General features: G+C 52.1%; 7 protein-coding genes across 7 annotated transcripts; 5 read left to right on the top strand and 2 right to left on the bottom strand.

Annotated features, from left to right (window-relative positions):
* Positions 1-371: 371 nt before the first annotated feature.
* PSV08DRAFT_406716 (phosphatidylserine decarboxylase proenzyme) lies at positions 372-9,158 on the top strand (the record flags this gene model as incomplete). The annotated part of the gene is made up of 7 exons (XM_066093749.1): positions 372-969; positions 1,018-2,137; positions 3,671-4,249; positions 4,292-5,546; positions 5,596-6,706; positions 7,241-7,278; positions 7,330-9,158. The coding sequence occupies exons 1-7, from the start codon at positions 452-454 to the stop codon at positions 9,156-9,158; spliced, it is 6,450 nt and encodes a 2,149-aa protein (XP_065950014.1). The 5' UTR covers positions 372-451.
* A 17-nt stretch (positions 9,159-9,175) lies between these two features.
* On the bottom strand, positions 9,176-9,715 carry PSV08DRAFT_358251 (uncharacterized protein; the record flags this gene model as incomplete). The annotated part of the gene is made up of 2 exons (XM_014220183.1): positions 9,176-9,527; positions 9,592-9,715. 2 exons carry the CDS (start codon positions 9,713-9,715, stop codon positions 9,256-9,258), a joined length of 396 nt encoding a protein of 131 aa, XP_014075658.1. The 3' UTR covers positions 9,176-9,255.
* An 884-nt stretch (positions 9,716-10,599) lies between these two features.
* Positions 10,600-13,161, bottom strand: PSV08DRAFT_346458 (uncharacterized protein; the record flags this gene model as incomplete). Its single annotated transcript, XM_014220182.2, has 4 exons — positions 10,600-11,208; positions 11,294-12,272; positions 12,344-12,876; positions 13,096-13,161. The coding sequence occupies 4 exons, from the start codon at positions 13,159-13,161 to the stop codon at positions 10,600-10,602; spliced, it is 2,187 nt and encodes a 728-aa protein (XP_014075657.2).
* Positions 13,162-13,770: 609 nt separating this feature from the next.
* PSV08DRAFT_358250 (ADP-ribosylation factor family-domain-containing protein) lies at positions 13,771-14,874 on the top strand. Its single transcript, XM_066092952.1, has 6 exons — positions 13,771-13,865; positions 13,913-14,023; positions 14,069-14,085; positions 14,133-14,278; positions 14,333-14,413; positions 14,484-14,874. Exons 1-6 carry the CDS (start codon positions 13,807-13,809, stop codon positions 14,613-14,615), a joined length of 546 nt encoding a protein of 181 aa, XP_065950013.1. The 5' UTR covers positions 13,771-13,806; the 3' UTR covers positions 14,616-14,874.
* A 240-nt stretch (positions 14,875-15,114) lies between these two features.
* Positions 15,115-20,626, top strand: PSV08DRAFT_193467 (uncharacterized protein; the record flags this gene model as incomplete). Its single annotated transcript, XM_014220180.1, has 4 exons — positions 15,115-15,268; positions 15,341-19,800; positions 19,870-19,997; positions 20,072-20,626. The coding sequence occupies 4 exons, from the start codon at positions 15,115-15,117 to the stop codon at positions 20,349-20,351; spliced, it is 5,022 nt and encodes a 1,673-aa protein (XP_014075655.1). The 3' UTR covers positions 20,352-20,626.
* Positions 20,627-21,939: 1,313 nt separating this feature from the next.
* Positions 21,940-23,107, top strand: PSV08DRAFT_398213 (glycoside hydrolase). Its single transcript, XM_014220178.2, has 2 exons — positions 21,940-22,318; positions 22,377-23,107. The coding sequence occupies exons 1-2, from the start codon at positions 22,065-22,067 to the stop codon at positions 22,795-22,797; spliced, it is 675 nt and encodes a 224-aa protein (XP_014075653.1). The 5' UTR covers positions 21,940-22,064; the 3' UTR covers positions 22,798-23,107.
* Positions 23,108-24,960: 1,853 nt separating this feature from the next.
* Positions 24,961-26,219, top strand: PSV08DRAFT_258862 (60S ribosomal protein uL2). The gene is made up of 5 exons (XM_014220177.2): positions 24,961-25,086; positions 25,161-25,221; positions 25,281-25,375; positions 25,446-25,751; positions 25,803-26,219. Exons 1-5 carry the CDS (start codon positions 24,985-24,987, stop codon positions 26,001-26,003), a joined length of 765 nt encoding a protein of 254 aa, XP_014075652.1. The 5' UTR covers positions 24,961-24,984; the 3' UTR covers positions 26,004-26,219.
* Positions 26,220-26,286: the final 67 nt, after the last annotated feature.

Genomic DNA, 26,286 nt, shown 5'->3' with positions numbered 1-26,286 from the left:
GTGCAGCAGCGACTATGGTGAGAGCGATAGAAGGTTCTCGGTTTGGGAGTGGGCGACGTGTTTGTATACGTTGCGTTTTAGAGTAAAGCTCCGGATTCGCCGTCAACTACAACGTCGATTGCCATGTGCAGTGAAGAGGAGTTTATCAGGCTGACCTTCCGAAGCCCTGGATATTACATATGCGACTTTCCGCCGCCTACCCTTGTATATTCAAGGTGTCTTGACGACATGCACATGTGATGCGACAGTAAGTGTTGGATGCTCGTGGAAACACCTCCGAGCCCACGGCCGCAATGGCGCTAATCCCTCCCCAGTGGGTACGTCATGGGTTAGCCGCTCATGTGGATTTTCCCACACCACCCAACGCCTTCGCCGTCATCTTCCCGCTTTGCCATTGCGAATCTCCTCATCTTGATGTGGCCGAGAAAACAACGGTAGAAATCGCAAATGCATGCATCATAACATGGCGACTCCCTGTTCGCGCCAGCTCATTCGAGCTTCTATCCGACCGCGATGCAATATACCCACACACCCACATGCGCGCCTCTCTGCCCCATCTCGCACCTTCACGTCGACTCGAGCGTCATATAGCGAACAAAATTTTCACAGGAAGGAGTCTTTTAGGTCGCGGCTCAATTCCGCACTCAAGAATACCAAAGTCAAATGGGAGCCAATACCAATTGCACTCGGTATTGGCTTCCTGGGTGCATTTCAGCTATATCGCATACAACGCAGAGAAAAGCATACAGAAGCCGAGAGAAGGGATGCGGATGGCAATGTAGTGGATCAGCAAGGTCGTCCGAAGAAGCGCGAAAGAATAAGACCGAGCGGACCATGGACCGTTCAGGTCATGTCTACCCTTCCTCTCAAGGCGTTGTCGCGACTGTGGGGTCGCTTCAATGAGATCGACATACCCTACTACCTTCGTGTGCCTGGATTCAAGCTGTATTCTTGGATATTTGGTGTCAAGCAAGTCGCCCCATAATCATCATCGTCCCTGTATCTAACTTTTCCTAGTCTCTCCGAAGTCTCGGAACCAGATCTACATGTATACCCCAACCTCGCCGCCTTTTTCTACCGCACCCTCAAACCCGGTGTACGTCCTCTAGATCCCAACCCCAACGCAGTACTCTCTCCCGCAGACGGCAAGATCATTCAATTTGGCACCATCGAGCACGGCGAAGTTGAGCAAGTCAAAGGTGTAACATATAGTTTGGACGCTCTGCTAGGATCTACAAGGCCCAGTACACCAGAGCAAAATGTAGCAAATTCCCAAATTCGCGCTAGTGAGCACGAGAAGACACCACAAGACGAAGAGGACACTGTGCGCGCGGATGAGGAATTTGCAAACGTGAACGGTATCTCATATACTCTACCAAACCTCTTCTCCGGACCATGGCCAAAAGACGGGAAGCCTGCTGAAATGCCGACGGATCAATCAGTTCCGTCAAAGCCATCGTCAGAAGCCGAAGTACGTGCCGACCTTGCCTTGAGTGAATCACAGCGCCCATGGTGGGCACCCGCCTCATTAAAGACACCTACGGTTCTCTACTACTGCGTTGTATATCTTGCGCCAGGCGACTACCACAGGTTCCACTCACCTGTATCATGGGTTGTTGAGTCGCGTCGTCACTTTGCTGGCGAGCTTTATAGTGTATCGCCCTACCTACAACGCACTATGCCTGGTCTCTTTACCCTGAACGAGCGTGTGGTTCTCCTAGGAAGATGGCGCTGGGGTTTCTTTTCCTACACTCCGGTCGGCGCAACCAACGTTGGTTCCATTAAGATCAACTTTGATCGCGAACTTCGCACAAACAGCTTAACAACCGACACTGCGGCGGACCGTGCTGCGGAAGAAGCCGCTGCCCGTGGTGAGCCGTATTCTGGATTCGCTGAGGCCTCCTACACGAGCGCAAGCCGTGTCTTGGGAGGGTACGCACTCAAGCGCGGCGAGGAAATGGGTGGTTTTCAGTTGGGCAGTACAATTGTCTTAGTCTTTGAAGCGCCGAAGGGCATTCGACCTAGTTTGGACGAGGGCTTTAGTGGTACACGTGGCGAGAGAAAAGGTGGGTTTCACTGGAATATCGAACAAGGGCAAAAAGTCAAGGTTGGCGAGGCGTTGGGTTATGTTGAAGAAGTTCAGTAATATGTACATCAACCTCTTGATTTACGAAGTCATGCTTCTTCCACACAGGAAATGATACCACGTTTGGCATTGGACCCTTTCGTTCTTGATCTTGACGATTTAGTGAGAGTGTAAGGCTGATTAGGAAGCGCTGCGCGATGTCACATTGTTGCGGCGTTCCTTGCCCAGCGCCGCAATGCTGCATATGTTGGTTTTTTGGAGGCAACAATCTGAAGGAAGCGTGCATAACCGCTCTGACATACACATGCATTCCTTTTGAAACACCCGCAAGCACCTTTTTTTAGTCATTGAAAATCACCAATGCAATCGTGAAGCCCAGATACAATCCAGTAGTCAGAGTGACGAATTAGGGTGAGCAAGTATCTGATATCAAATCCAGCACTGAAGGCTACGTAAGAAGACGACTGAGTAATATCGCAGATGCCTAGCAAATGGAGTAAAGCTAGCACACGTCCGGTGGCCGAAAATAGAGTAGACTGGGCCTAACTGTGGAGCAGCAGGGGGAAACCTGAGCCAGCAAAATGTCATGGAGGGCGTAAAATTGAGGTAAAGATCCGATTGGCGCTGTGCTTACCATACTTGCAACATACACAGCGCGCGACACATGATGTTGCGGCAAGTGGTAAGAGTAAGGTATGGTCAAATAAGCCCCCCGCCTTGCGACGTCAAGCTTTCGAGACGCTTTTTGCTTACCTTGTGCAGAATACAGCAGCGGTGCTTTTTAGTTGACTCAGGCTGGCGGCCTGATCGTGGACGCCTGTTATACTAAGGGCCGGTTTGTTGCCTGCGCAGCGTTAGGAGCAGTCGGGCGTCGAGCTGATCCTGCGCGTCAAAGGGCCGGCATAGGCCAAGATACGTGAGATGGAATTTTGGAAAGTCGTGTTTAGGTAATGTGATACTTTTTTTGACTGTAAGACACTGTGGGTTTGATCAGATTTGGTGGTGATGGATATGGGCAAAGCTGAGGAGGACTGCTTACCTCTCTCGTGGAGACGTAGCACGTGTATGCTCTGCGCCTTCGGTAACTAGACAGCAGGCTGAGGAATGGAGCGCAAGGCTGGGTGTCTCTTCGAGGCAGAATCTCCAGTGGGTCATACTTATCTACGTACATGAACTGTTCCCCCACTTGGCGTGCTTGTCGTGCGTTGCATCCGCCATGACAAATGATAATACAGCGTTCAACTAGTACACTTTGACAGCGACTAGACGGCATAGCACAGTAACATGCCTGTGGTAGACTACCAAAGCAGCATCGCGGGACGCCAGCACTGCCACCGCCGCCATATCAGCATCTCCTTGTGCAGTTAGCTGCACCGGGATTGGGACTCGCGCCTGCATCTGGTTTCATTTGCTCATCAGCCCTGCACGTGCGGGCAGGGCTGGGGCTGATGGCGGAAGACGCGCATCTACTATGTAGCCCATCCCATCCTTTTCAAGACAGCTGTCCAACCGCGCGCAATGCTGTCTCGTTCGGGTGCAATCATCGCCTAGGTTAACCGTTGCTCAGGCTTGGTTTATTATTAGCTGGGCGCATCACCCTCCGCCCCGCCATCATCAACATACTTCGCGGCGGAACTGGGAGCTGTCATCATTGCAATGCCTAACTTTCCATGGACAAAGTCGAACCGGTCGCACCACTCTGTCGATAACACCGTAGTAAGGGACCAACCTTCGCCCGTGCCATCTGCAAAGGAAGCCAGCGACCAAGCCGCAGCAGCCCAGCGATACCAGGCCTCCGACGCCCATCAACCGCCCGTCCATAGCCAGCAGTCTTCTCTACAACCACCGGCCTCTTCTGGAAGCACCCAGGGCCAATACAGCGAATACCACTCTCTGCGAAATGCAACTCACAGACTGAGTGCACACCTCTCCTTAGGCCAGCCATCGCAGAACTGCCAGCAACAGCCTAGCCCGCCGCCTACATCTCAGGCAGGCCACGAATCGCCAAACCACGTCCCCTACCAGCCTCACTCTCCTCCTCCTGCATACAGCAGCCCCGAAAACAAGAAGCAGTCGCTGCGCAGTCGCATTGCCGCGGGCGTCAGAGGACACAAGGACGAGGAGACCAAAGCTCAGAAGAACGGCCTAAGCAGGCGACAGTCGGTACGGAAAAGCGACCCTCGGGCGCACGAGTATCACGCACAGGCAGAGAGCCGCCCGCCACATTGGCATCAACACCAGGGGTCCTCTTCCCACTTGCCCACATCGCGAGAGCAAGACGAGGACAACCTTGATCCATTCCTCCAGCAGGAAAGCGACGAGTCCCCTCAAGTGCCTCCCAAAGACACCAAATATCAACAAAACGTGCAACACCCTCAGCCGTTCGCTGCGCAGTTGCACCAGGAACCTTACGTTCGGCCCCCACTTGGCAGGGTGAGCACAGAGGGCAGCTATTCGACCCAAGGCGGGGTAGATCAGTACGGCCCAGAGCAACACCAACAAGGTCAAGGTCCACAGCAGCAGCAACAACAACAACAACAACAACCAACGCAACAACAGCAAGTTCACCGCAAGCAGCCACAGCACAGCTACCAGCCCACTACCCAGAGTTCAACGGGGTCAGGCAACTTTCAGACGTACATTCCACAAAACGCGCCAAGCTCTTTGTCCACTCAGCCGCATGGGCAAGGGGCTCCAGTACAAGACATTCAACAGAACTATTACCAGTACCAGCAGCAGCAGCAGCAACAGCCTCCGCCAGCGCATAATCAATCATCGCTAGAGAATTCCCCGCAAAGCCTGCATCATCAGCAGCCTCACTTTGTATCTCAACTTCAGCCTCAACCAGACCAGCGCCAGCCTCAAACTGCTCTGCCGATCGCGCAACTGCAGACCGAACTGCACCACCCACAGGCCATACGACAACACTATCCTCAGACTGTACAACAGTCAATCGAGCCACAGCAGTCCCAGCAACGCCGACCGCCCTCGTCCCATCAGCTTGCCCCGCCGTCGCCTCTTCAGCCCACGCCCTACCAACACAACGAATCGCAGCAGGGAAAGCACCCTCTATCTTCGGAGCTACATTCACTGAACAACGCATCGCATCAGCAAGGACAGGAGGGTATGACACCAAGTGCTCAAAGTAGCAGCAGAAGCACTGTGAGGAAAGTGAACGAGAGTAGCCAATCACAACCAGGAGCCCCGTCGCAAGAGTCATCTCAGCTCCAGCCCCCGTCCGCTCAAGGCCAGACTTTCGGCCAGCCGCCTGTGTCTCCGGGCCTCGCAACGTTCGACGCCAACGTCGTACCCACAGCCTCCCAAGGACAGCCATATCGAGCTGACAAGCAAGGTCAACAAGGCTCAGAAATGGGGCGGGCGACACCTCCACCGCGCACATCTGCGTCCGAAATGACGGAGGAGGAAATTGAAAAGATGATAAAGGATCATGATGTTTTACGTAAGTACAATATCTCAAGAGAAAGATCATTGAGTTTGACAGGCTGCAGGTGAAAAATATCAAAAGGTCAAAAGATACTTTTTCGAACAACAAACCCAGGTCCACCAACTGCAGAATACCCTTGCAAACCAGCGTTTATCTGTTTCGCGCACATCGTGGGATGACAGTGAATATTCAACCCGCTTCAATCGCTTAGACGGACTAATAGCACAACTGTCCTTTTCCATTCGCAAGGACTGGAAGTCAATACCACAGTGGCTGCACCCAGTAGTCAACAAGACAGCTGTGGAGACGGGCAAGCAGGAAATGACTGCAGTCGGTCGTGCATTCATCTCTCAATGGCTAGTGGAGAACATATTTGATAAATACTTTCATCCGGATCTTGAGCCAGCGTTTTCGACACAACTACAGTCGATTGTGTCGAATATCCGGAAGTTCTCGCCCCCTTGCCATAGTCCAGAAGATGAAGAGTCACTTGCTGCGAAGATTGTCAGCTGGCGGCTTGCTACACTAGAAGGCCTTGCGGATAGTCTGAAAGCACCACAAGCGACTACGTATCGAGAGAAACTGACCGAAACGCTCAACGAAAAACTGATCGCATCTCTCCAGATTCATCTGAATGACCCCGCGCCTCCGGATCTGAATGGAGGTGTTCCAATGATCATTGAGCTTGCTATCAGTATTGCCCAACATTTGCCATTAGAAAGCCGAGAAGTGCAGATTGAGTACTTTCCACCGGGTCATGGCATTGTGAGCGACTTGATGAAGCTGGAATCCGGCATACCCGCCTTAACAGCTCCCATAGTCGAGCTGGATGATGCTGACAGAATTTCCATCAGAAGCATGGCATCGAAGCCAGATGATGGCGTCTCCGTCGCAGAGCAAGATCAAATTCAACCGCAAGTTGGTCAGACTTCAAAAGAGGACAAGAAACGCAGCATGTTTGGTTTCGCCACGTCCAAGAAGGCAGGAGTCACTCCTGCTTCCCTAGGCAAGCGGGAATCTTCTCTTGGTCAAGGAGGTAGCCAGCAGAGTCTGACACAAAACGCACCAGGCAGCTCGACTGGTACGAAAGACGAGTCTGCACCACCCCGCGTACGCTTGGCTGTCGGACTCGCAGTGCAGATTCGCGGCAAAACAGTCTTGACCAAGGCTCCTGTGTACAGCACATGAGCTTTCTTGAGGTTTTTACGATGAAGATGAAGGTTGATGTATGTTTCGAATTTAGTGATTTGGCAAGCAAGCGTTTGGGCATTTTCTTCACCATTTCTTCATATACAAGTTTTTTTTTGCACGGCCATGCTTTCATACTGGATATGCTTTCTCTCGAAGACTGTATTCAGTACGTTTCATGCCTGTCCATATACCTTTTTTGTTGTATTTTGATGTGCATACAAACACCCCCCACTGTTGGTGCGTTTGGGTGTGGTAGAAATCAAGTCTTTGGACCTGCGAAACACAGTGTCCTTGGCTCGGATTACAATGACTCTGAATGCGTCTGTTGAACCAGATGAGCTATTTTAACCACGAGGCCTGTACATATGAGCGAGCAAGCCCGGAGGCCATGCGGACAGCGTTCACGCTAGTTGCGGCCAATTCGAACGCTCATTGGCTGAACGCCCGTCGCTCCCTTTTGTTTACCGGACACAAACATCCCCATGACAAAGCCACTTGAGACGACCGTCAGTGTCCAGCGCAATGGAGAACATGGAGATATCCCAGCAAATCAAATGTGCGTCTAATAAACAGACTATCCTACACAGCAGTTACTGATTCGCACCAGCCACGACATTGTCTGTTCCCTCGCCGACCGCGACACATACTGCCTGTGTCAACGGTGCACGTTTGCAAATCCGATGTCTCAATACTTTCGAGGTGGTCCGTACTATCGCCCTCCCATCCACCCATGATTTGCGCTCGTCGAAGATTACCTGGTCACCCCTGGTCATTCCGCCCTTGACCTCATCAACACGCACATCTTCGCCCACCACTACACCTCCCCGTCGATCATCACGGACACCACGTCCCTGCTCGAATCGCGTCCTCATATCCGACGACGACACCGCGCGCGTTTACGATCTCCGCGATGAGAAATGGAATGCCGTGATTAGCAATGGCTCTGGTGGCATGGGGAAGAATGTTCACGTCGAGTTTGGAGGAACAGAGGACGAGGTGCTTGTTTGGACCGACTTTACCGCCTGTGTTAAGATATGGTGCTTGAAGACGGGTCGGGTAGTGGAGATACGCGATCCGAAGTTTCCTGGTAAAGATGGCAAGGGGTGGGGTTACCGACCTGCTGACGATACTGGATTGAGGAATGGAAGGGGACAAGGGCGTGTTCTGGCATTATTGTGTCGTGCATCAGGGACCGATATCTTGTTGCTTCTTGCACCGCAGACGTACAAGGTTCTGAATCGAGTCGAACTCCCTACTACAGACGCCGCTGGTCTGAGATGGAGTCGTGACGGGCGCTGGCTGGCCATCTGGGACGCTGCGTCTGCGGGTTACAAGCTTTGCATATATACGGCGGATGGGCATTTGTACCGCACCATAACCCGCGAAGCATCCGAGGACGTCAGCGAATGGGATGTAGAAGGCCTAGGCATCAAGAGTCTAGAATGGGTCCCTGGACATGAACGTCTCGCAGTTGGCGGCTGGGACCGTCGTGTTCGCATCCTTTCTACACGCACATTCGCACCCATCCTGTTCCTCGACCACACACCCGTCATCGACGTACCCAGCGCACCAGTGTACACAGAGCAAGTCGACAACCTGGGCGCCCGTAGTTTCACACTCACACCACAACCCGCCACACCTCCCAAAGCCGCCCTAGAAAAGAACGAAAATGCGCTCCTAAAACAAGGCATCGGCATGCTCAGCTTCAACTCCGAAGGCACAATGTGCGCAAGCAGAGACGACAGCACACCCTGCACAGTCTGGATTTGGGACCTGCGAAGTCTCCGTCCCCGCTCGATCCTCATAATGTACGCTCCTGTGAAAGCACTCCTCTGGCACCCCTGCGACCCCAATCGTCTCGTTATCCAAACTGCGCATGACGAACCAGTCGTGTACTTGTACACGGCTTCACAGCGCTCCCACTCGACGTCATCTTCATCGGCGAATTCATCGGCCACTACGCAACATCCACCGTCCATCCTCTCGTTATCCCCTCACATTGCTAAACCCGCAGTCGCGACTCCCGCACGCTGGACCGTATCCTGGCTCTCGGGCCCTGCAGCTAGTAGTAAAAAACCTTGTTTCGCGCTCGCGCATACTCAAGCTTCCGTTGTCGTTTGGCCGGAGGGCAAAGACCAGATTCTGCGGTTTGATCATGAAGACGAAGAAGAGGGTGAAGAGGAGGGCGAAGAGGAGGGCGAGGAAGCGGGATCAGATGATAGTTTGTATGATATACTGACTGGCCGGACACCGGTACCGGGTACAAGAGATAGCATGGAGGAAGGGGGGTTTGGGGATAGTACAGGCACAGTGCAGGAGCTAGATGATACGTTTCGATCGCGGCGACATGCACATCAAGAACATGGAGGACATGAGGAACACGAGTACTTTGAAGAAGGTGTGTTGGGAGATAGTGGCATGAGTGAAATGTTTTGATTTCCTCCTTTCCTCCCTCCATACAAAAAAGATTTATATATACCCCCTCCCCCGGCCTCCTCACTTTTAACTTTCTTAAAATCAAACAAAAACTCTTCTATTTCTTACCCTCATCCTCAAATCCCCATCGACCCGTCTGATCCAAGCCCAACGGATTATCTCCCGTCTGTTCCTTACCCGCAATCTTCTCGGGCTTGCTGTAGCTATCTACGTTCTTGCCGCCCAGCAGCTCAGAGCGCTCGTCCTCGTGGCCCATCAACGGGCCCAGCGCGCCGCGTGTGGTGCCGCCGAGACCCTCGCCCAGCGGGCCTGTGACGAATTTCTCGAGCGGCGCGCCGACGGGGCGGAGGGCGGTGTTGAGGACGTTGCCTTGGGAGATGGGTTAGGTTGTGGGTTGAGAGATGGAGGAGGAAGGGGGGATAAGGAGACGTACCGACTGGATCTCCGATTGCGCTCAAGAGGCCGCCGGAGCCTTTGCTTTGTTCCTCCTCTTCGTTCTGCGGCGAGGTGGGGATGTGGTCTTGCTGGGGTTGTTCTTCCTTCTTCTCTTGCGCCATTTTCGTGTTTCTTGTTGACTGAGTTGGGTGTTTTTTTTTGAGGTCCCTCTTTTGTTACTTTCGATTTGGCACGAAGTGTTGTGTTACACGATTTCTTTCAAAGACTCTGTCGATGTCTGATGGTTGTCTGGTATTTGGTTTACCAGATACAGATCTGTAAATGTCCGGGTTGTGGTTGGTATGAGTTGGGAAGATAGGAATATTTAATAAGGCACACTCACATGTAGATTTGATGACTTGATGTCTGTTCAGCTCGAATCCAACTGGCCCGCGGCGTGGTTATGTGTTACTGCGCAGATCAAGCTTTGGGGCGGACTGTGACGTCACTGGTGGCTTCATGAGCGTGGGAGCGTCGACGCGTTACAGGATTAGTGGGGTATGGGACGCGACAAGGTATCGACACCATTTCAGTCGTCATGCAGAATCATCACAATGTTCATTTGAGTATCGATATATTCGGTTTGAAAATAGGGGAAATCTACTGTACAGTGTCGGAGCAAGTGTGCATTTGCAGCCCCGAAAAGTTCAAGTTTTGGTCAATCTGATACCAGTGACGGTTCTCATCATCCGTCATACGTAATTCCTTCAAAAGTAAGAGGACATCGAAGAACAAGGATCTCTGACAACCATTGCCCTTGGAATCCTTCATGCGTATGGTTAATACATGCAAAAGCAAAGAATCAATTTCGTAATCCACTGTTGCCAAGCCGGTACAGCAGATGATAGGAGTAGAATGACACAATTCCGTTTGTGCAACTGCTTTTGCCGCATGAGATACGGGGACAGCGAAATAACAACCGTTACATGATCTGAATCCTTAGTCAGTCTCATTCTAACACCTACCTGAATAACTCACCTTTCGTCAAGCAGCATGTTGAGCTGGGTTATCCTGCGACAGTAGGGCGGGTACCTGCATCAATCTCTTCGTTGGTGTGGTGTGCATAGATGGCAACATCTATAACAGTGTTGTTCTTATATCCCACTTTGGGGAGCCGACCGACACGATGAAACTTGCATGCGTGGAGAAACTGGCCCTGCCATCCGGTCTCTGCATGCTCTCCATTCTCGTGGTGGACGTTGAGTAGAATCGTTTTGATAACCCTTGATGGCCCGGTCTTGAGGTACTCGAAGTTGTTGACGTACTGATACCCGCCGCGAGCGCGGTAGCTTGTGTCCGCCATCTCTAGGAGACGATCCACGAGACACTTGCCAATACCTTTGCTCGTATAGCCTGGGTGGACGAACAACTCCATCTCAAAAGTGTAGCGGAACGAGGATGCCTGGCTGCAGTAATCATCCAAGCTGATGAAGCCTACAATCTTTTCGGTAACATAACCGGGATTGGTCCTGGACTCGTTGCTCTTTGAGACTGCGACCAAGTATGGAAGGCCTGCACTGGTGACAGTGTTGATTCGCTGGCGGATTTGATCTTCAGTGCGCCCATCAAACTCGGTTGCGTAAATGGTATGCTCAACGTAGTAGTTGTAAATCGCCTGTCAATATTGTTAGTTTGAAAACTTTGCATCCTTGTCTATGGGTTTTCCAAGTCAATCAAGAACTATGTAAGTTCAGACTTACTCCAATGCCAACAACATCTGCTGGCTGAACAGGACGAATGTACATGTTGGTCTTAGGGCGTAGGCGACGATCTTCCATGGCTTGCATTGGAAACATCGAATTCGCGACTGGGCGATTCCGTTTGGCCAACAAGCGACGTTCCTTAGCTTCCCTACGTTGTTGTAGATCTTGAAGCTTTTCTGCAGCCGAAGCCAGCATCAGATGAGTGGTAGGATGCTCTGCATCGGTAGGGTCGATTCTTGCCTCCGGCGCTGGTAGGCTGTTCAGGTAACAGCTCCTATGCTTGAAATGCTGTTCACCCTGACCTTCCTCGTGAATCACCTCAGAATAGACCACATCCTCGTACAATTCCCACCAAGGTGGATGGATAGTAATGTCCGTATCATCCAGCGGCTTTGGGTCCGAAGTAGAGATTGTCTTCCAAGATTCTCTCAAGTTACTGCCCTCAACCTTCGCCTCAAGCCAGTAACGAGGTGCCAGCTCTTTGCAAGGTCCATCTTCGGGACTGAAAGTACTGAGTGGGTAGTATACGGATCTGGTGCACTCTTGTGAGTGTCCATTCATCCATTGTTCTACATGTGCACCAAGGTGACGGTCTTCATGTCCTCTTCGAGCGGACCATGATTCCGGAGCAGGTAGCCAATCGCCGTTCCAGTCTAGCAGTTTCCTGACATCGTAGTCAGGGTCTCCGTTGCTGTCAGACCAGCAGTTGACACCACCACCATCGCTCTCGCTTTTGCCAGGAATATATTTCATGTCCCTTTGTTTTGGCCAAGGCTTCCTCTTGTACGGCTGAGTGCCACGATTCCAACGCGGTTTAGCAGTCTTCTGATGAGCATGCAGATTGTTGATTTCAGTTTCATTCCAGCCGCCCCAGACGTTTTCGGGGGTAGCCATGTCTTTATGTTCATGCTCTACAGGCTCATGTGGTGTGGTTGCTGGTGAAGGTGGTGTTGCCTCGCGCATGTTGTTTTGGTTTCTTGGATCATGTCAGAATGGTGAAGATACAAAAAAGAGCAGTCTGAACCTGTAATGTCAAGAAGAACTTACTGAACTGACTCGGGCTTGGTAGCAACTGTGGACTTGGAATTTTTCGAAGAAGAAGGTGAGCCATTGGTGGCAGCATTTTTATACCCTGGATCTATCGTCGCTTTATTGGCAGAAGGGCGGCTGCGCAGGTGTGGCGGAATAGAGGCCTTGTTGGCAGGGGGACAGCTGCGCAGGTGTGGAGGAACATAGGCTTCTTTTCGTAGCGTAGTCATGTTTACCTCTTTTTTACCTCTCTTCTTGTTGCGCGTATGTTTTTTCTGCAAGGGGACTGGAGGGTCGGATGCGTTTTTGGTCTTGTCTTGACTGGGCAACGATGTCACGGCAAGTGCAGCTGGACAGACGTGGTTAGGAGGTGGTAAGGTAGTTGGCTGCTGCGCACGATGTTTGCGTCTGGAGTCAGGCTGGGATGGTGACTCGGTTTGCTGTAACGGCGCGCTGTTTTGCGTTTCTTTTGCTACTGCATCCGCTTTCTTATTAATTTTGTGATGTGGTGGTTTCTTGGCAGGTCGACGGAAGTGATGTTTGAGTGGCCTCTGTTTCGTCGTTTGGGTTGTTAGCATACAAGCGCAGGATATGTTAAAATGGGGGATGATGGGGTAGGTAGTGAGTAATAGAAAACTATGATGAGGTGTTGTTGAGAGCGGGGAATGGTGAGGGTGCTAGAAAAGTCTACTGTGGCTTTCACCACGGTTGGTGTATGATTACGAAAGGATAGTGAGACATGATGCGGTCATAAGGCTTACTTCACTTACTGTGGCCTGCACGAAGTCTGCCTGTTGCTGCCAAGTCATATCTCTGTTTTTCTGTTGCTTCGACATATTGGTGTGGGTATCGAAAGATGGCAATCTTGTCAGTTCAAGCTCCGGTGGCTGTGAGAGTGAAGTGCAAAGACACGAGTCCTCCATGGCTGTGTTCCTGATACAGACCTTCTTCGATTTTGTAGAAGGAACGGATATCAGGAGCGTTCTAAGTAAAGCAAGAGGGATCGGCGAAAAGCAGAAGGTGGAGAGGTGGAATGGCAGATGATGCAGCCTTCTATACACTTGGACGGAGCTGCCTAAAGCATACAGTGAATGCTTGTTCACTTCACTTTACTTCACTTTACCTCGACTTCTTTCTATAGAGTGGGCGTATTTGTTGGTAAGGCGCTCATGTCCAACGAGTCTTCACATACTAAGCAATCGTGCTGTTTGTAGGAAAGAGCATACGGGCAAGCAATACAGCTGTCGCCATGATGTCTCAATAAAATAAAGGAGGAACTACACCTCCCAACTGGTTCGAGTCATCAACGCAGTGTCGATCATCTGACAAGGAAAGACGTTGTCTCCAAAGAAGCGTAGCGAGTTGGCGTTGAATGCAGGCGTCCGCAAACGGCTTAGCTCCAAGGTGGCTCTGGGAAGCCCATTATCACTGTCTTGCTTCTGCCTAGTAGGACCATTTTCTCAGATTTTGAGCAGCGCAAGATGCTTTCGATATTACGAAAAGCTCGCTTAAAGGACAAGGAGATGCGCATCCTGATGCTGTGCGTGTTTGCAGAAGAATGGTTGTGGCAAGGACTGACAGCACTAGGGGTCTGGACAATGCGGGAAAGACGACTATTGTGAAGAAGATCATGAATGAGGATGTCAATAGCGTCAGCCCGACGCTCGGTTTTATCATCAAAACAATTGAGTACGACGGGTACGTAGGGCGAGCTGAGTGCACGAGCCTGGGCTAATGAAGTAGTTACAAATTAAACATATGTACTTTGACCTGCTTGCTCGGACACGAGTGCATGCTGACAGAATAGGGGACGTCGGCGGGCAAAAGACGCTACGGACATACTGGAAGAACTACTTTGAAAAGACGGACACGCTCATCTGGGTAGTCGATGCAACGGACAGTGAGCGGATAGATGACTGCAGGCAAGAATTGGCAGGGCTACTGCTCGAGGAGGTTTGTCTAGCCCAAGTACTCATGGCACGGCAAGACAGCATCTGACCAAAGAAGCGCCTCTCCGGAGCCAGTCTGCTGGTGTTCAAGAACAAAAGCGACGTCGCCGGGTCCATGAGCGAGGACGAGATCCGCGAGGTGCGTTGGGCTTGGGGCTGAGGAAACTGTTGAGTGTGGTTGGCAGGCCAATGGTACTAACTGCGCACAGGGTCTGCAGCTGGATGCCATCAAGACACACAAGTGGCACATCATGGCGTGCAGTGCCATGACGGGAATGAACCTGCGCGAGGGGCTCGAGTGGGTGGTCCAGGACGCCAAAGCCCGCCTGTTCCTGTATTGAGGCATCGTGGGTTGGAGCGAGGGTCGTATTACGCGTCAGGCACACAGGCACAGACTGGATGCGGCATCGGACTCGGACGGGCAAGGGGCAGCACAGCGCAGCGCAGCCCCAAGGGTAGATGCGGGTATTTGGTGCAGCGGTATTGGTCTGGACAAGGTCCAACCGCTGCACGGTGGAGCGGGCGACGCAGCCTCGACGTTGATATGTACGTAGCATAAACAAACACGCTCCAAGGTCGTTTCGAGGACCTGCATCTGTCGCTTTCTTTTGTCTTGGTTCGTTTGACTGTGCGGCCTGGCCTCCGTCCCCCCACTCTCCTTCTCTTTCCCTCCTTTCAGCCCTGCGCATCCGCCCTCTCGGCCAAGGATGAGGTAGCCGAGTCAAAGTAATTTAACGACCGTTCTACTAGTCTCAGGCCCGTCTTCGTACGTCTGGGATCCCACCCACTGCCGAGCAGCCTCAACCCTTGCACCCACCTGTCGGATCGCTACCGCCCACCATGTCGTCGGACGACAAAGACGTCGACCCATCCGAGTTTGTAGAGCGGATCCGGCGCTTGGGCGACCAGCGAGATCAAGAGGACGCCGAGCGCGTCAAGAAATTGGAAGAGGAGCTTATCCAGGGCCGCAGCGAGAGACTAGCGCGACGAGCAGGTTTGTTTTTTTCTATTCCGTGGTGACTGCACTCGGCCGGGGTTGGCAGCTGCTGATGCCTTTGTCAAACAGAACGAGCCCGCTCAATTTCCCCCGACAAGCCATACACTCCCCAGTCGCCCCGTTCCGTCGTTGGCACTCCCAAGGCCATACAGGAGAAGGCTGCCACGACACCCACTCCCACCATGAGCCCGCCAGCACGCGATGCCGCCCGCGATGATTCGCTGCACCAGCTCACCAGCTCCCCGCCCCCGCGGCCCACGTCAACATCGACAACCATGACCCTCGAAGACATGGAGCCCAAGAAGCCCGCCACCAACGCTGCCGCCCTGGGAAGGTCAGGCACCTTGTCGTGGAAGCAGCGCCCACAGTCGGGGAGCATACGGCGCCCGCTCTCAGTGGCATCGCGGTCTCCCGAGCGCCCGTCTTCCAGCAACACCCCCGAACCTTCCGAGCCCGAACCTGAGCCCAGCATGTCAAGAAGCTCCATTGCAGCCTCGCTAGGCGCAAAGGATCCTGCTTTCTTTCGTCAAACAGCCGATATTGGAAGGGGATCGGCAGCCTTCAGGAAGAACCAAGATGACACTGCTTCAGAAACGGGGTCAGTATCAGGTCGGAGGCAGTTGGCGGGCATGTCGCGCGACTCGACCGTGGAGCAAGACATTGGCAGCCCACCTGCAGAGAGCGCACGCTCGAGCTCACCGGGCTCACGAGGGGGTTCCGTTCGCGGCAGCACCGTACTGAGTAATCGTTTTTCCACCAGCACATCGATTTCAGGCGGCGATTCGGATTCGGTAGTAAAAGGCAAAACGCCTCTGCCTGTGTTGGATTCGCAAAAGTTCGCCCCACCCTCTGAGCAGGGCTCTTCAGTTGATGGTGGAGACACTGAGCGTGCAGCCCGCGCGCTCGCCATGTCACCTACTCAAGGGAGAATTTCGCCAGAGCGTGAGCGCTCGACATCACCAACAAAGGGCATGGGTGGCTTTGTACAGAGCGCCATGCTCAAACGTAGTGATAGCGTGAGCAAGCGTTGGAGCACGCAAACACCCCCCGGCTTGAGCAGGCAAAACTCTACCTTGAGCAATCGCGGAAGTGTCTATGGCTCACTCTCAAACATTGACCGGCCAGTTTTGTCTAGGGACAACTCCATAGAGCCAACCCGCCCTACATCGAGTCGCAGCAATGCAACCATCACCGGCGCAGAAAAGGACAGCGCACCCAAGGAGGAGTTTGTCAAGCCATCATTGCCCCGTCACAGCAGAGCCAAATCAGTCGCATCAACCTTCAGCGCGACTTTCAGCGACAAGGATGCCTCGCAGGACGAATCCTCTCCTGCGAGTCCCTCAAAGCGATGGAGTCCTACAAAATCAAGTTGGTTGGAGAGTGCGCTGAGTAGACCAGAATCCCCAAAGCCAAAGCAAGCCCCTCCCGCTCAGCCTGCGTGGATGGCTGAGATCAACCGCATCAAACAGCAGCGAAGTAGTGTTGACCTGGGCAGAGGCAGTCCTTTTGGTGAATCTTCCGGCTCTGGCCGGACATCACCAATCAAGGACATAGTGCAACTTAAACCCGTTGGTCTGCGTCGGTCCGAGTCTCCTAAGAAAGAGGATTCAAGTTTGTCCAATAAAATGGAAACACTCAAAGAGCAATCTCCGAGCCCTGCGTCGGCGGCAGTACCGAAGCCTCTTTTCGCCAAAAAGGAAGAGCCCAAACCTTCAGAAGAAGCACAACCTTTGGAAGAGCCAGCAACCCCAAAAGACTCTAAAGACATCTTGGAAAAAAATCTCGATGACCCACCCACATCTGCTGTCCCATCAGCGACCGAAGAACCTGCCCCAGTGGACGCCAAGCCCGTAGCTTCCAGGTTCGCCGCAGATACTGGCCGCAGTATTTCACCTGCAAAAACAGATACAACGCCAAAGACAGATTTCCGTGCGGGGCTCAAGTCACGTCAGCCTGTATCTGATAGCTCGAAGAAGGACGAAGTCAACGAATTCCAAAATGTCTTTGGTAGGTTAAGAAAAGCAGAGACAAAGAATTACGTAGCCCCCGATATCCTCAAAGAAAACATCACAAGAGGCAAAGGTGCACTAAACGTAACCGGAGGTCCTAAACCTTCGGTCCGAAAGGATGAATTCAGGGAGAGCCTCATCAAGAGGAAATCAACCATCTTTGATAAAGCTCAAGAAGAGGGCTCTGTGCTGAAGAAGTCGGAGAGCTCAAGACCTTCTGCTCCTGTCCCGGAGGCTATCGCCAAGCAGAAAGGATTGCAACGTAGAGATAGTGAAGCCAGAGCTCCGGCACCACCTAAAGAGAAGGAGCCTATGCCGGAAGCTCTCGCCAGAAGGAAGAGTCTTGGAGTGGTTCGGCCTATGCCTGATAACAAGTCTGCTCAGTCTGCGCAGCCTGCGCCTTTGTTTGCCAAGAAAGAGCCAGCCATGTCTGGCAAGCTTGCGAATCGTTTCAACCCTGCGTTAGCCGGTATGCTCGCTCGAGGCCCGCCTTCTCAAGCAACCGACAAATCTACATCAAGTGCTGAGGTAGATGGGTCAGCTGCCAGGCCGGCACAAGAGAGAAACACCGGACCTGCACCAGAACTGCAACATATGACCAAAGGTCGCGCCCGTGGGCCTAAGCGAAGGGCACCGGCCTCGAAAAAGGCGGCTGTTGAGTCGGAACAGGCTCAAGAGGAAGTGCCTACTGCTGCTGCTCTGCCTTTGGTGAATTCCGAGCCTGTCCTCTCTAGCTCTGAGCCTCCTAAGACTAACGGAAAACCAGAGCAGCAACCAGTAGCGAGGACGCCTGCCAGGCAGTCGGCGACCGAAAAGCCTGTTCCACCAGCCAAATCGCCACGAGTATCTTCTGGAAACTTTGGAAAATCCCCTACCCCTGAGCTCCCAAAGAAGCCAGAGAGGATCTCCGGATCTCAAACGACGCCCAAAGCCTCGCCTAGACCAGAATCTATCATCTCATCTAAGCCCTCGTCACCAGTCATTCCAAAGAAACCTGCATCTCTGGAAGCGGAGAGGCGGGTGTCTGGGTCACAAAACACGCCAACACAAAAGTCCCCATTACAAACCCAAGTTGAATCACCAAAGTTGGCGTCATCCTCGCCATCTCCTCATTCTCGATTTTCTCGACCGTTGCCCACATTACCCCCCAAGTCAGCAACAGAGAGTCCCAAGTCGACACTACTCAAGAATATCTCAACCCCCAATGTTGAGATCTCACACGCTAAGGATGACTCGTCGCCTGAGAGGACAACGTTTTCATCAGTCAAGAGTGCTAGCGCTTTGTGGGGCAGATCGTCTGCATCTTCATCATCTGTGCCAACGGGAGCTAAGTCACCAATTAAACTTCCCACACAAGCAGATGAGCAAGCTGCAATGAAGGATGCTGGTCTAATTCGCTCTGAGGTGAATTCAAAGGCTCTGCCCGGCCTCCCTCAAGCTGACCCTCAATCTCCTGATGAAGGGAAGGCACTACCTCCAAAGCCAAAACCTGTGGGGCTGGGCTTTAGCCTGGGAAGCTTAGGTGGGCTGGTCGCATCTCGGTCACGAGAATCATTATCTCAGCTACCTAAGGGCACACCCATGTCACCACCAGGAAGTGCAAACAGGCCATTGTCTGAGCCTTCCGTCACGTCACCAACCCCAAAGAAGAATGATGGCATGTTTGCAGACTTCTTTGACGAAGACCCTGTGACAGAAGGCCAGCTACCAGAGCACATTGACACAATGCACATTCTTAAGTCGCCACCATTTGACTTGGGCCCCACAGGAAAGATCCGCACTGTACGCAAGCAAATCGACGAAGTGACAAGCGATGGAAAGCTTTTGTCTATTCCAGTGCAGGAGGAGCATATCTTATTCCAAGACTCAATGTATTTGTGTACACATGTGTACGAAGATTTCAAGGGAACCAGAAACACCGACGTCTACCTATGGGCTGGCAATGGTGTACCAGAGCCTACAGTAGAAGATGTGCAGATATTTGCAAAGAGCCACGCACGTCAAAGCCAAGGACGGTTGTTGGTCATTCGGCAAGGACAAGAGACACCAAACTTTTTCGAAGCTCTAGGCGGCATTGTCATCACCAGGCGTGGCATGAAGCCCGGATCAAAAGAGTTTATGCTATGTGGTCGTCGTCATATTGGGCACCTTGCATTTGACGAAGTCGACTTCTCACTCAAGAGTCTCTGCTCGGCATTTCCTTACCTGATTTCCACCTCCGCAGGTAAAGTCTATCTGTGGAAGGGCCGTGGATGCTCCGCTGAAGAGCTGTCTGGGGCACGTCTGATGGGTATGGACCTGGCACCTACTGGCGATTACAACGAAATCGACGAGGGAGCCGAACCCCATGATTTTCTCAACAAAACCTTTCCACCCTCGCCAGTGCCTTCGAAAGGCCCTGCCATCCCTCGCTCTGCAGACCATTGGCGCTACAAAGCCACGTGCGACAAATATCGGGCGCGTCTCTACAAGATCGAACAAACGACCAGCCAACAGGCAGGCTGGGGCCAAGCACTCCAGGTGAGCAGCTCCTTTTTCGCGCCGCTGCTACGAAGACCGTCTTGGAACGCTGCTGAACAAAGGCCACAGACGCCACTCACGCCCAAGTCACCTCAGGGTACTATCAAGACGGAGATCAAAGAGATCATGCCTTTCTCGCAGAGAGACCTGGAGCCGGAAAACATCTATGTACTTGATGCCTTCTTTGAGATGTACATGTAAGTCGCCCTGTTTTTGCCTGTCAGCCGTGAGACGGATATCATGTATGCCGATGGATATTAACATGTAGCAGTATTGTTGGCCCCTTGTCGCGCACCCAAGCAGCTGCATTCTCCACTGCTCTCATGTTTGCGCAAGCATATGGTATGCTCGCTGTGTCAGAAGAAGACCGGCCATTTATGCCCGTCACCACGGTTGTACTAGAAGGCGTTCCTCGCGATATGAAGGTTCTGTTCCGTCACTGGGACGACAAACTTATTCCCGCAGCAGGTCTCATGAGCGGAAAGCTCGGGAGGGGGAAGAGCTTGAGGATTGTTGGCTTGGAGAAGGCTATCGAGGGTACGCGGCGGTAAAGCGGGGTTTGGTGAAGGATAGATGGAGGCTTGCGTTGTTCACCGTGGCGTTTCTCTTCAATAGGCTGTTGGCAAATAGCCGGCATAGTCGGAGTTTTCAGTTCTTCATGCATATTCATTATGCTTGCATATATCAGGCGATCTTTGCCCAGGGCTTGCATGGCGGTTTCACGGCGTCGTTGCGGATTGGCCTATTAGATCGATGTCATCGGTTACGTGGTAGCCACGGGACTTTTCAATACATTTACTTCAGAATCATCAAAGACTGGAGAGTAGACGTCTGTAAATCCGTACTGGCGACAATTGAAAAGGTGGCGTAGAGTCTGGAACACACAAATCGGCCCCTTGAGGAGCTTGGACACAAGCGGCAAACAGATTCGAGAACGTCGGAAATTAGCGATATTTGAGGAGTGGGGAAGTTCTAGTTTCAGGCGTGTCAAACGATTTAGACACATTCGATCGCCCCTACGGCTGTGTCTACCCATAATCGATTACTGAAACCGATTATCCCGCCGGTATTAGGAAGTGGAGATGCGTATTTAGGTTCTGTAACAGGCTTCATCCACGATGCTAGTCTGCTTAGGGCGTCGGGTACCGAGTGCGATTCATGTAGTACTACGTATCTTCTGGAAGCATCATAGCTTGTGGCGTATCGATGTTTCATGTCCACAAGTGCCCGCAGTGTTTGAGAAACATGAATAGAATACCGGCCAATGTGTTGGACTTGTCCACAGGCGCATTGTGTCATTGCCTCGAGGGGGGAGGCGCAGTGACTGTTGGATTGTACAGAGCGCGGGATTGCGTGGTCCTGTTACAGCCAAGGCTACATGTGACTGCTCACTACATGTCGTACCCTAACAGGCCCGGCAGTTTTTAGCCATCTACCTGGCCAGCCGCCAGTGCTGTCAACCGGTCTACGCACTGTATTTCGAATAGCCGTAGTCGCAGGGCACGGACGGGGGACATACGTATTGTAGTATGTTAGGCAGGCCGGTGAAGTGCCGAGAAGGTTGCGCGACGGGTCTCCCGTTCCAGCGCAAGGGCATAGGGACGCATGACGCACTGCCACTTAGCTCAAACCAGCCACGTCCATATTTCATTTACAGACAACCTGTCAGCGCATAACACTATACCCACCGGTAGTACATGCTTTTCATCGACAGGGAAACACAAGCGATCCAAGCCTTGCCCAAGCCTTTTGCCGAGGTAAATAAGCACGGCGATCCCTGCATTTCTCGACCACTCACCGCCCTGCTTCCCCACAAAAGTCGAGATGAAGTACCCACCACCGTGACGGAGCTTGATTAACTGTCGGGATGGCGACTTGGCACGCGCCTTGAAATGCGGGATAGTATCACAACCAGGGGCAGGGCCGATTGCGCTCATTGGGTACGAAATGCTCAAGACACTAGTGCAGAACGATTCAATCATGGGCAACGAGGGGCGAGAGGTGGCCCCATGACACAGGGAGGAAAGGCCCATCAAGGCAACGGATGAAACAACCGCAATATGTTTCCTGCGCTGTGCACCCAAGCTCTTTAACCGTCTTTGAGTATATAGGTCAAGACTTCCAAGACCAAACAAGCTCACCACCAAGCCTTTCATCTTCAACACTCAAGCAGTCTTTACTTCACTCACTCTCTTTTCAATTCACTCCTAGCGAGCACCAGCTTCTTTTCACAAACACCAACAAACAAACTTCAAGCTATCAAAATGGTTGCCTTCACCTCCGTCCTCCTTGGCCTTTCCGCCGTTGGCTCTGCCTTCGCCGCCCCCGTTGCCGATGTCCCTGACTTCGAGCTCTCCGCTACCCCCAGGCACTTGGCTGCCCGCCAGGACTACAACCAGAACTACAAGACTGGTGGTAACATTCAGTACACCCCCACCAACAACGGTTACTCCGTCACCTTCTCTAACGCCCAGGACTTCGTCCTTGGCAAGGGCTGGAAGCAAGGTACCACCAACAGGTAAGCCACACAAAGTCTTCTAGACACAATCCAACCAATGCTAACTCTGCTCCTTCAGGGTCGTCAAGTACTCTGGTTCCACCACTGCCCAGGCCGGCACTGTCCTCGTCGCTCTCTACGGCTGGACCAGGGGTAGCAAGCTCGTCGAGTACTACATCCAAGACTTCACCTCCAACGGCTCTGGTTCCGCTCAGGGCCAGAAGATGGGCCAAGTCACCTGCGACGGCTCCGTCTACGACATCTGGCAGCACACCCAGGTGAACCAGCCCTCCATCGTCGGCACGACCACCTTTGTCCAGTACATCAGCAACCGCGTCAGCAAGCGCTCCACCGGCGGTACCATCACCACCAAGTGCCACTTCGACGCCTGGGCCAAGCTCGGCATGAACCTTGGTAACCAGATGGACTACCAGACCATCTCCACTGAGGGCTGGGGCAACGCTGCTGGCAAGTCCCAGTACACCGTCTCCGCTGCTTAAATTGTGGGTCTGTTCTCTTCACAATGAACCAGGGGGGTTGGGATTGTGAAACAAAGGCTTGCGCAATCAATCATCTCTCCCGGAGAGAAGTAGATGGCCAAGGGGCTTTGTAAAAGGGGGGTTGACTTAGGGATGCTGCTGCTGTTGCTCGATTCGTTTGGTGTTTATTCTTCTTCTTGGTTTGTCAGGGCCTTGACACACCTTGACTTGTACATACTTCCCCACATTTTTGCTCCCGTTTCTTGTAGAAACGGAGCTTGAATATACATTATTGTCTATGACAATGTCTGGTTATGAACCGAAAATCCAACCAATCATCTCCCTTTTTTTTGTTTATTTCTCCATCGTGATCAAACTGACTTCTTTTTTTCTTCTCTTACGTGAGTCTTCTTTAGGTTTAACAAAATGCATGCATTCTTAGCTAGTGGGATCTTAGTGACTGCGAGACTCCAATTACCGCAGAGAAACGCGGGCTCGAAATGCCGGCCGGCGGGAAGGGCGGGGAAATAGCAATTGTCACTAAACAGGCCTACGTAGGTTGGTTGGCTGGCTGAACAGCCGGTGGCAGGATGGTTTGTCGGGCAAATATTAAGACACACAACAACATCTCCAAACGGTTTTGTGGCGGACATTTTGCCGAGTAAGAACGGGCGTCGGGTGAGATTGGCCCTATGAAGAAAAATCTCCTAAACTTAAAATTCGCTCGAGTTTCATGTGCAATGGTTCTTACAGCGCTTCAGGACATCACGTGGCAGAGCCTAAATAGGTTCTCTTTGTTGCTATTTGCTTACTTGAGACCACAAATGGATTCTGGGGGGTAAGGATTCCGGGACGGGGCGGCTCATATATAAATTCAGCAGGGGAGGGGGGGGGTTGTGCCGCCGTGTCATCCGTTGTCTACACGACATAACCTCAACAGTTTCATTGTTGCAAAATGTGAGGCTGATTTTGGTTCAGATTAAAAGGCTGATTAAATGCGTTTTTTTTTGGCGTTGGTGAGGTGAATGTCTTCTTCTCGTCGTGGTTGTGCAGATCTCTTGTTTGGGTCAATGGCAGACGTAGCACCGCCAGCAGTGTATATTGCACATGGGCTGATTGCCAAGTAACGAAAAAATCCGAACATAATTCTCATTTGATGCATCGGCACCTTGAACCCCCCCTGAGTTATATCTAATTTGCCCTCTCCCCCCTCTGGCTGACTAGGGCTGTGGGAGATGAGGATAATGATCAAGCTGTACTACAGGTCTTACGTGTCCTAGAATTGCAATGAAGAAATTTTAAATCATTCATATCATTACCTTGACGCTGACTAGAAGGACAGCAGGTGAAAGATTGGGCGGAGTGTTGGCGGTGCATAACTCTAGTTATGGTAGTCTTCAGGGGCTGGCCATCATCACGTTACTGAGCTCCTCAGCAGTACGCAGAATGGATCTGCAATTTCTGGTACTGCTACAGATACTGATATACCACAAGAATTATCCATTGCCATTTTATAAGATGTTTCGATAACAACAATTTTGAGCAACGCAGGCAGTCTAAACTTATTCATTTTGCGGGACGTTGTCGCGTCTAAGCCCACAATCGGCGATTCATATCCGCCAAACACTTGAATCCTATGGCCGGAAGCCATGAGACTGCATTCACAAGAGAAACGGAAACAAATTCGGCTATATCATTACCATATTGGCTTGCATAGTGCAGAAATGCGCCGATGCCTGCAGTCGCAATGACAAGCAGACCTACCTATGGAGACAAAAAAATTCATAGTGGCAGCTCACTGGTTAGAGAGTACATCTCAGTGAAAGTCAACAGTAAGGTAGACTGGCTCTCGCTGTGTCGGTTATAGACATAGGTAGCATGACGGTTTGAGATAGAGAGCACGTGTGCAAAAAGATTGTGGAGGATAACAAATGTACAGTCTACTGAGGTGTCCCTCCCGAAAACTCTTCCATTCAAATCTGCCCGTTGAATCGTTCCTGATAAAATAGCCCAATGAAGGCGCATCATTATTTTGGTGTTCTGATGCTCGGTCATGGCGGCGCAAAGGCGCAAGGCGAGAGTTGGAGGTCCGTGTGGACGCTAGTTCCAAAACGGCTTGCTAAGCGGATCTACACACTTTGGTTTCTCGCTCATTGACGACTTTGAGATTTCCCACGACAACCTCCTACTCACAACAACACCGTCGCCATGGGTAGGGTAATTCGCAACCAGCGTAAGGGTCGCGGATCCATCTTCACGGCCAACACCCGCCTGAACAAGAACCCCGCCCAGTTCCGCACGCTCGACTACGTATGTTCCGCCGCCCGCGACCTATGGCAAAATTGGATACGCATACACTGGGAACGGAGGGCTAACGGGCACAGGCTGAGCGCAATGGATACATCCGGGGTGTCGTAAAGGAGATCGTCCACGACTCTGGTCGTGGTGAGTAGCTAGTGCCAGAATGCGGAATTCAGGACTCCAATTGACCATTTTTTGAACAGGAGCTCCTCTTGCCAGGGTTTCTTTCCGCAACCCATACAAGTTCAAGCACGACACCGAGACCTTCATCGCCAACGAGGGAATGTACACCGGCCAGGTCAGTATTTGGAAATTTCCGCATGGAATCCTGCACGGGGGGGAGAACAGCAGACTGACACCAACCCAAGTTCATCTACGCCGGAAAGAACGCTGCTCTCACCATCGGCAACGTCCTTCCCCTCCACTCCGTCCCCGAAGGTACCGTCCTCACCAACGTCGAAGACAAGAACGGTGACCGTGGTGCGCTCGGCCGTACCTCCGGTAACTACGTTACTGTCATTGGCCACAACCCCGATGAGGGCAAGACCCGTGTCAAGCTCCCATCTGGTGCCAAGAAGGTTCTTCCCAGCTCATGCCGTGGTATGGTCGGTATCGTCGCTGGAGGTGGCCGTACAGACAAGCCTCTCATGAAGGCGTCGCGCGCCAAGCACAAGGTACGCTTTAGCCTGGTCGAATTGATGAGGTTCGTTGCTAACAAAACATAGTTCGCTGCCAAGCGCAACAGCTGGCCCAAGACTCGTGGTGTTGCCATGAACCCCGTCGACCATCCCCACGGTGGTGGTAACCACCAGCATATCGGTAAAGCCTCGACCATCTCCCGATACGCCACCCAGGGTCAAAAGGCCGGTCTCATTGCCGCGCGGAGGACAGGTCTGCTCCGTGGTACTCAGAAGACAAAGGACTAGAGTGGTTTTCTGTGATGTGGTGGCGTTTTTCAACGACAGGAACGACGATGATGCGGTCGGTTATTCTCTCCATACCTCTCTGTGCGGGTGGCCGGGCGTTATAACGAAATGGAAACTTGTCGGCAAGCTAGGCTTTTCCCTACTGTGGCTTGCATGCATGATAGGTTCTTTAGGGAATGTGATTCCGATAAAAAATGCATCTGGTCTGTATTTTTGAAAGTGGTGTGCCTGACATGGTTAATTGAAGCTTTGCTTTGTTGTACTGAGTGTGTAATAAATTGAC

Source organism: Bipolaris maydis, assembly GCF_028858645.1.
Source record: "Bipolaris maydis strain C4 unplaced genomic scaffold PSV08scaffold_1, whole genome shotgun sequence".
In the NCBI taxonomy this organism is placed as follows: Eukaryota; Fungi; Ascomycota; class Dothideomycetes; order Pleosporales; family Pleosporaceae; genus Bipolaris; species Bipolaris maydis.
Note: the sequence above shows the minus strand (reverse complement) of the source record. Positions and strands in the feature narration are given on the sequence as shown.

Coding starts and splice junctions, on each gene's coding strand:
- PSV08DRAFT_358250 (XM_066092952.1), top strand. CDS start 13,807: ATGCTTTCGATATTACGAAAAGCTCGCTTAAAGGACAAGGAGATGCGC. Junction 13,866..13,912: donor GAGATGCGCATCCTGATGCT/GTGCGTGTTTGC, acceptor TGACAGCACTAG/GGGTCTGGACAATGCGGGAA. Junction 14,414..14,483: donor GCGAGGACGAGATCCGCGAG/GTGCGTTGGGCT, acceptor AACTGCGCACAG/GGTCTGCAGCTGGATGCCAT.
- PSV08DRAFT_398213 (XM_014220178.2), top strand. CDS start 22,065: ATGGTTGCCTTCACCTCCGTCCTCCTTGGCCTTTCCGCCGTTGGCTCT. Junction 22,319..22,376: donor AAGCAAGGTACCACCAACAG/GTAAGCCACACA, acceptor CTGCTCCTTCAG/GGTCGTCAAGTACTCTGGTT.
- PSV08DRAFT_258862 (XM_014220177.2), top strand. CDS start 24,985: ATGGGTAGGGTAATTCGCAACCAGCGTAAGGGTCGCGGATCCATCTTC. Junction 25,087..25,160: donor AGTTCCGCACGCTCGACTAC/GTATGTTCCGCC, acceptor TAACGGGCACAG/GCTGAGCGCAATGGATACAT. Junction 25,376..25,445: donor AGGGAATGTACACCGGCCAG/GTCAGTATTTGG, acceptor CACCAACCCAAG/TTCATCTACGCCGGAAAGAA.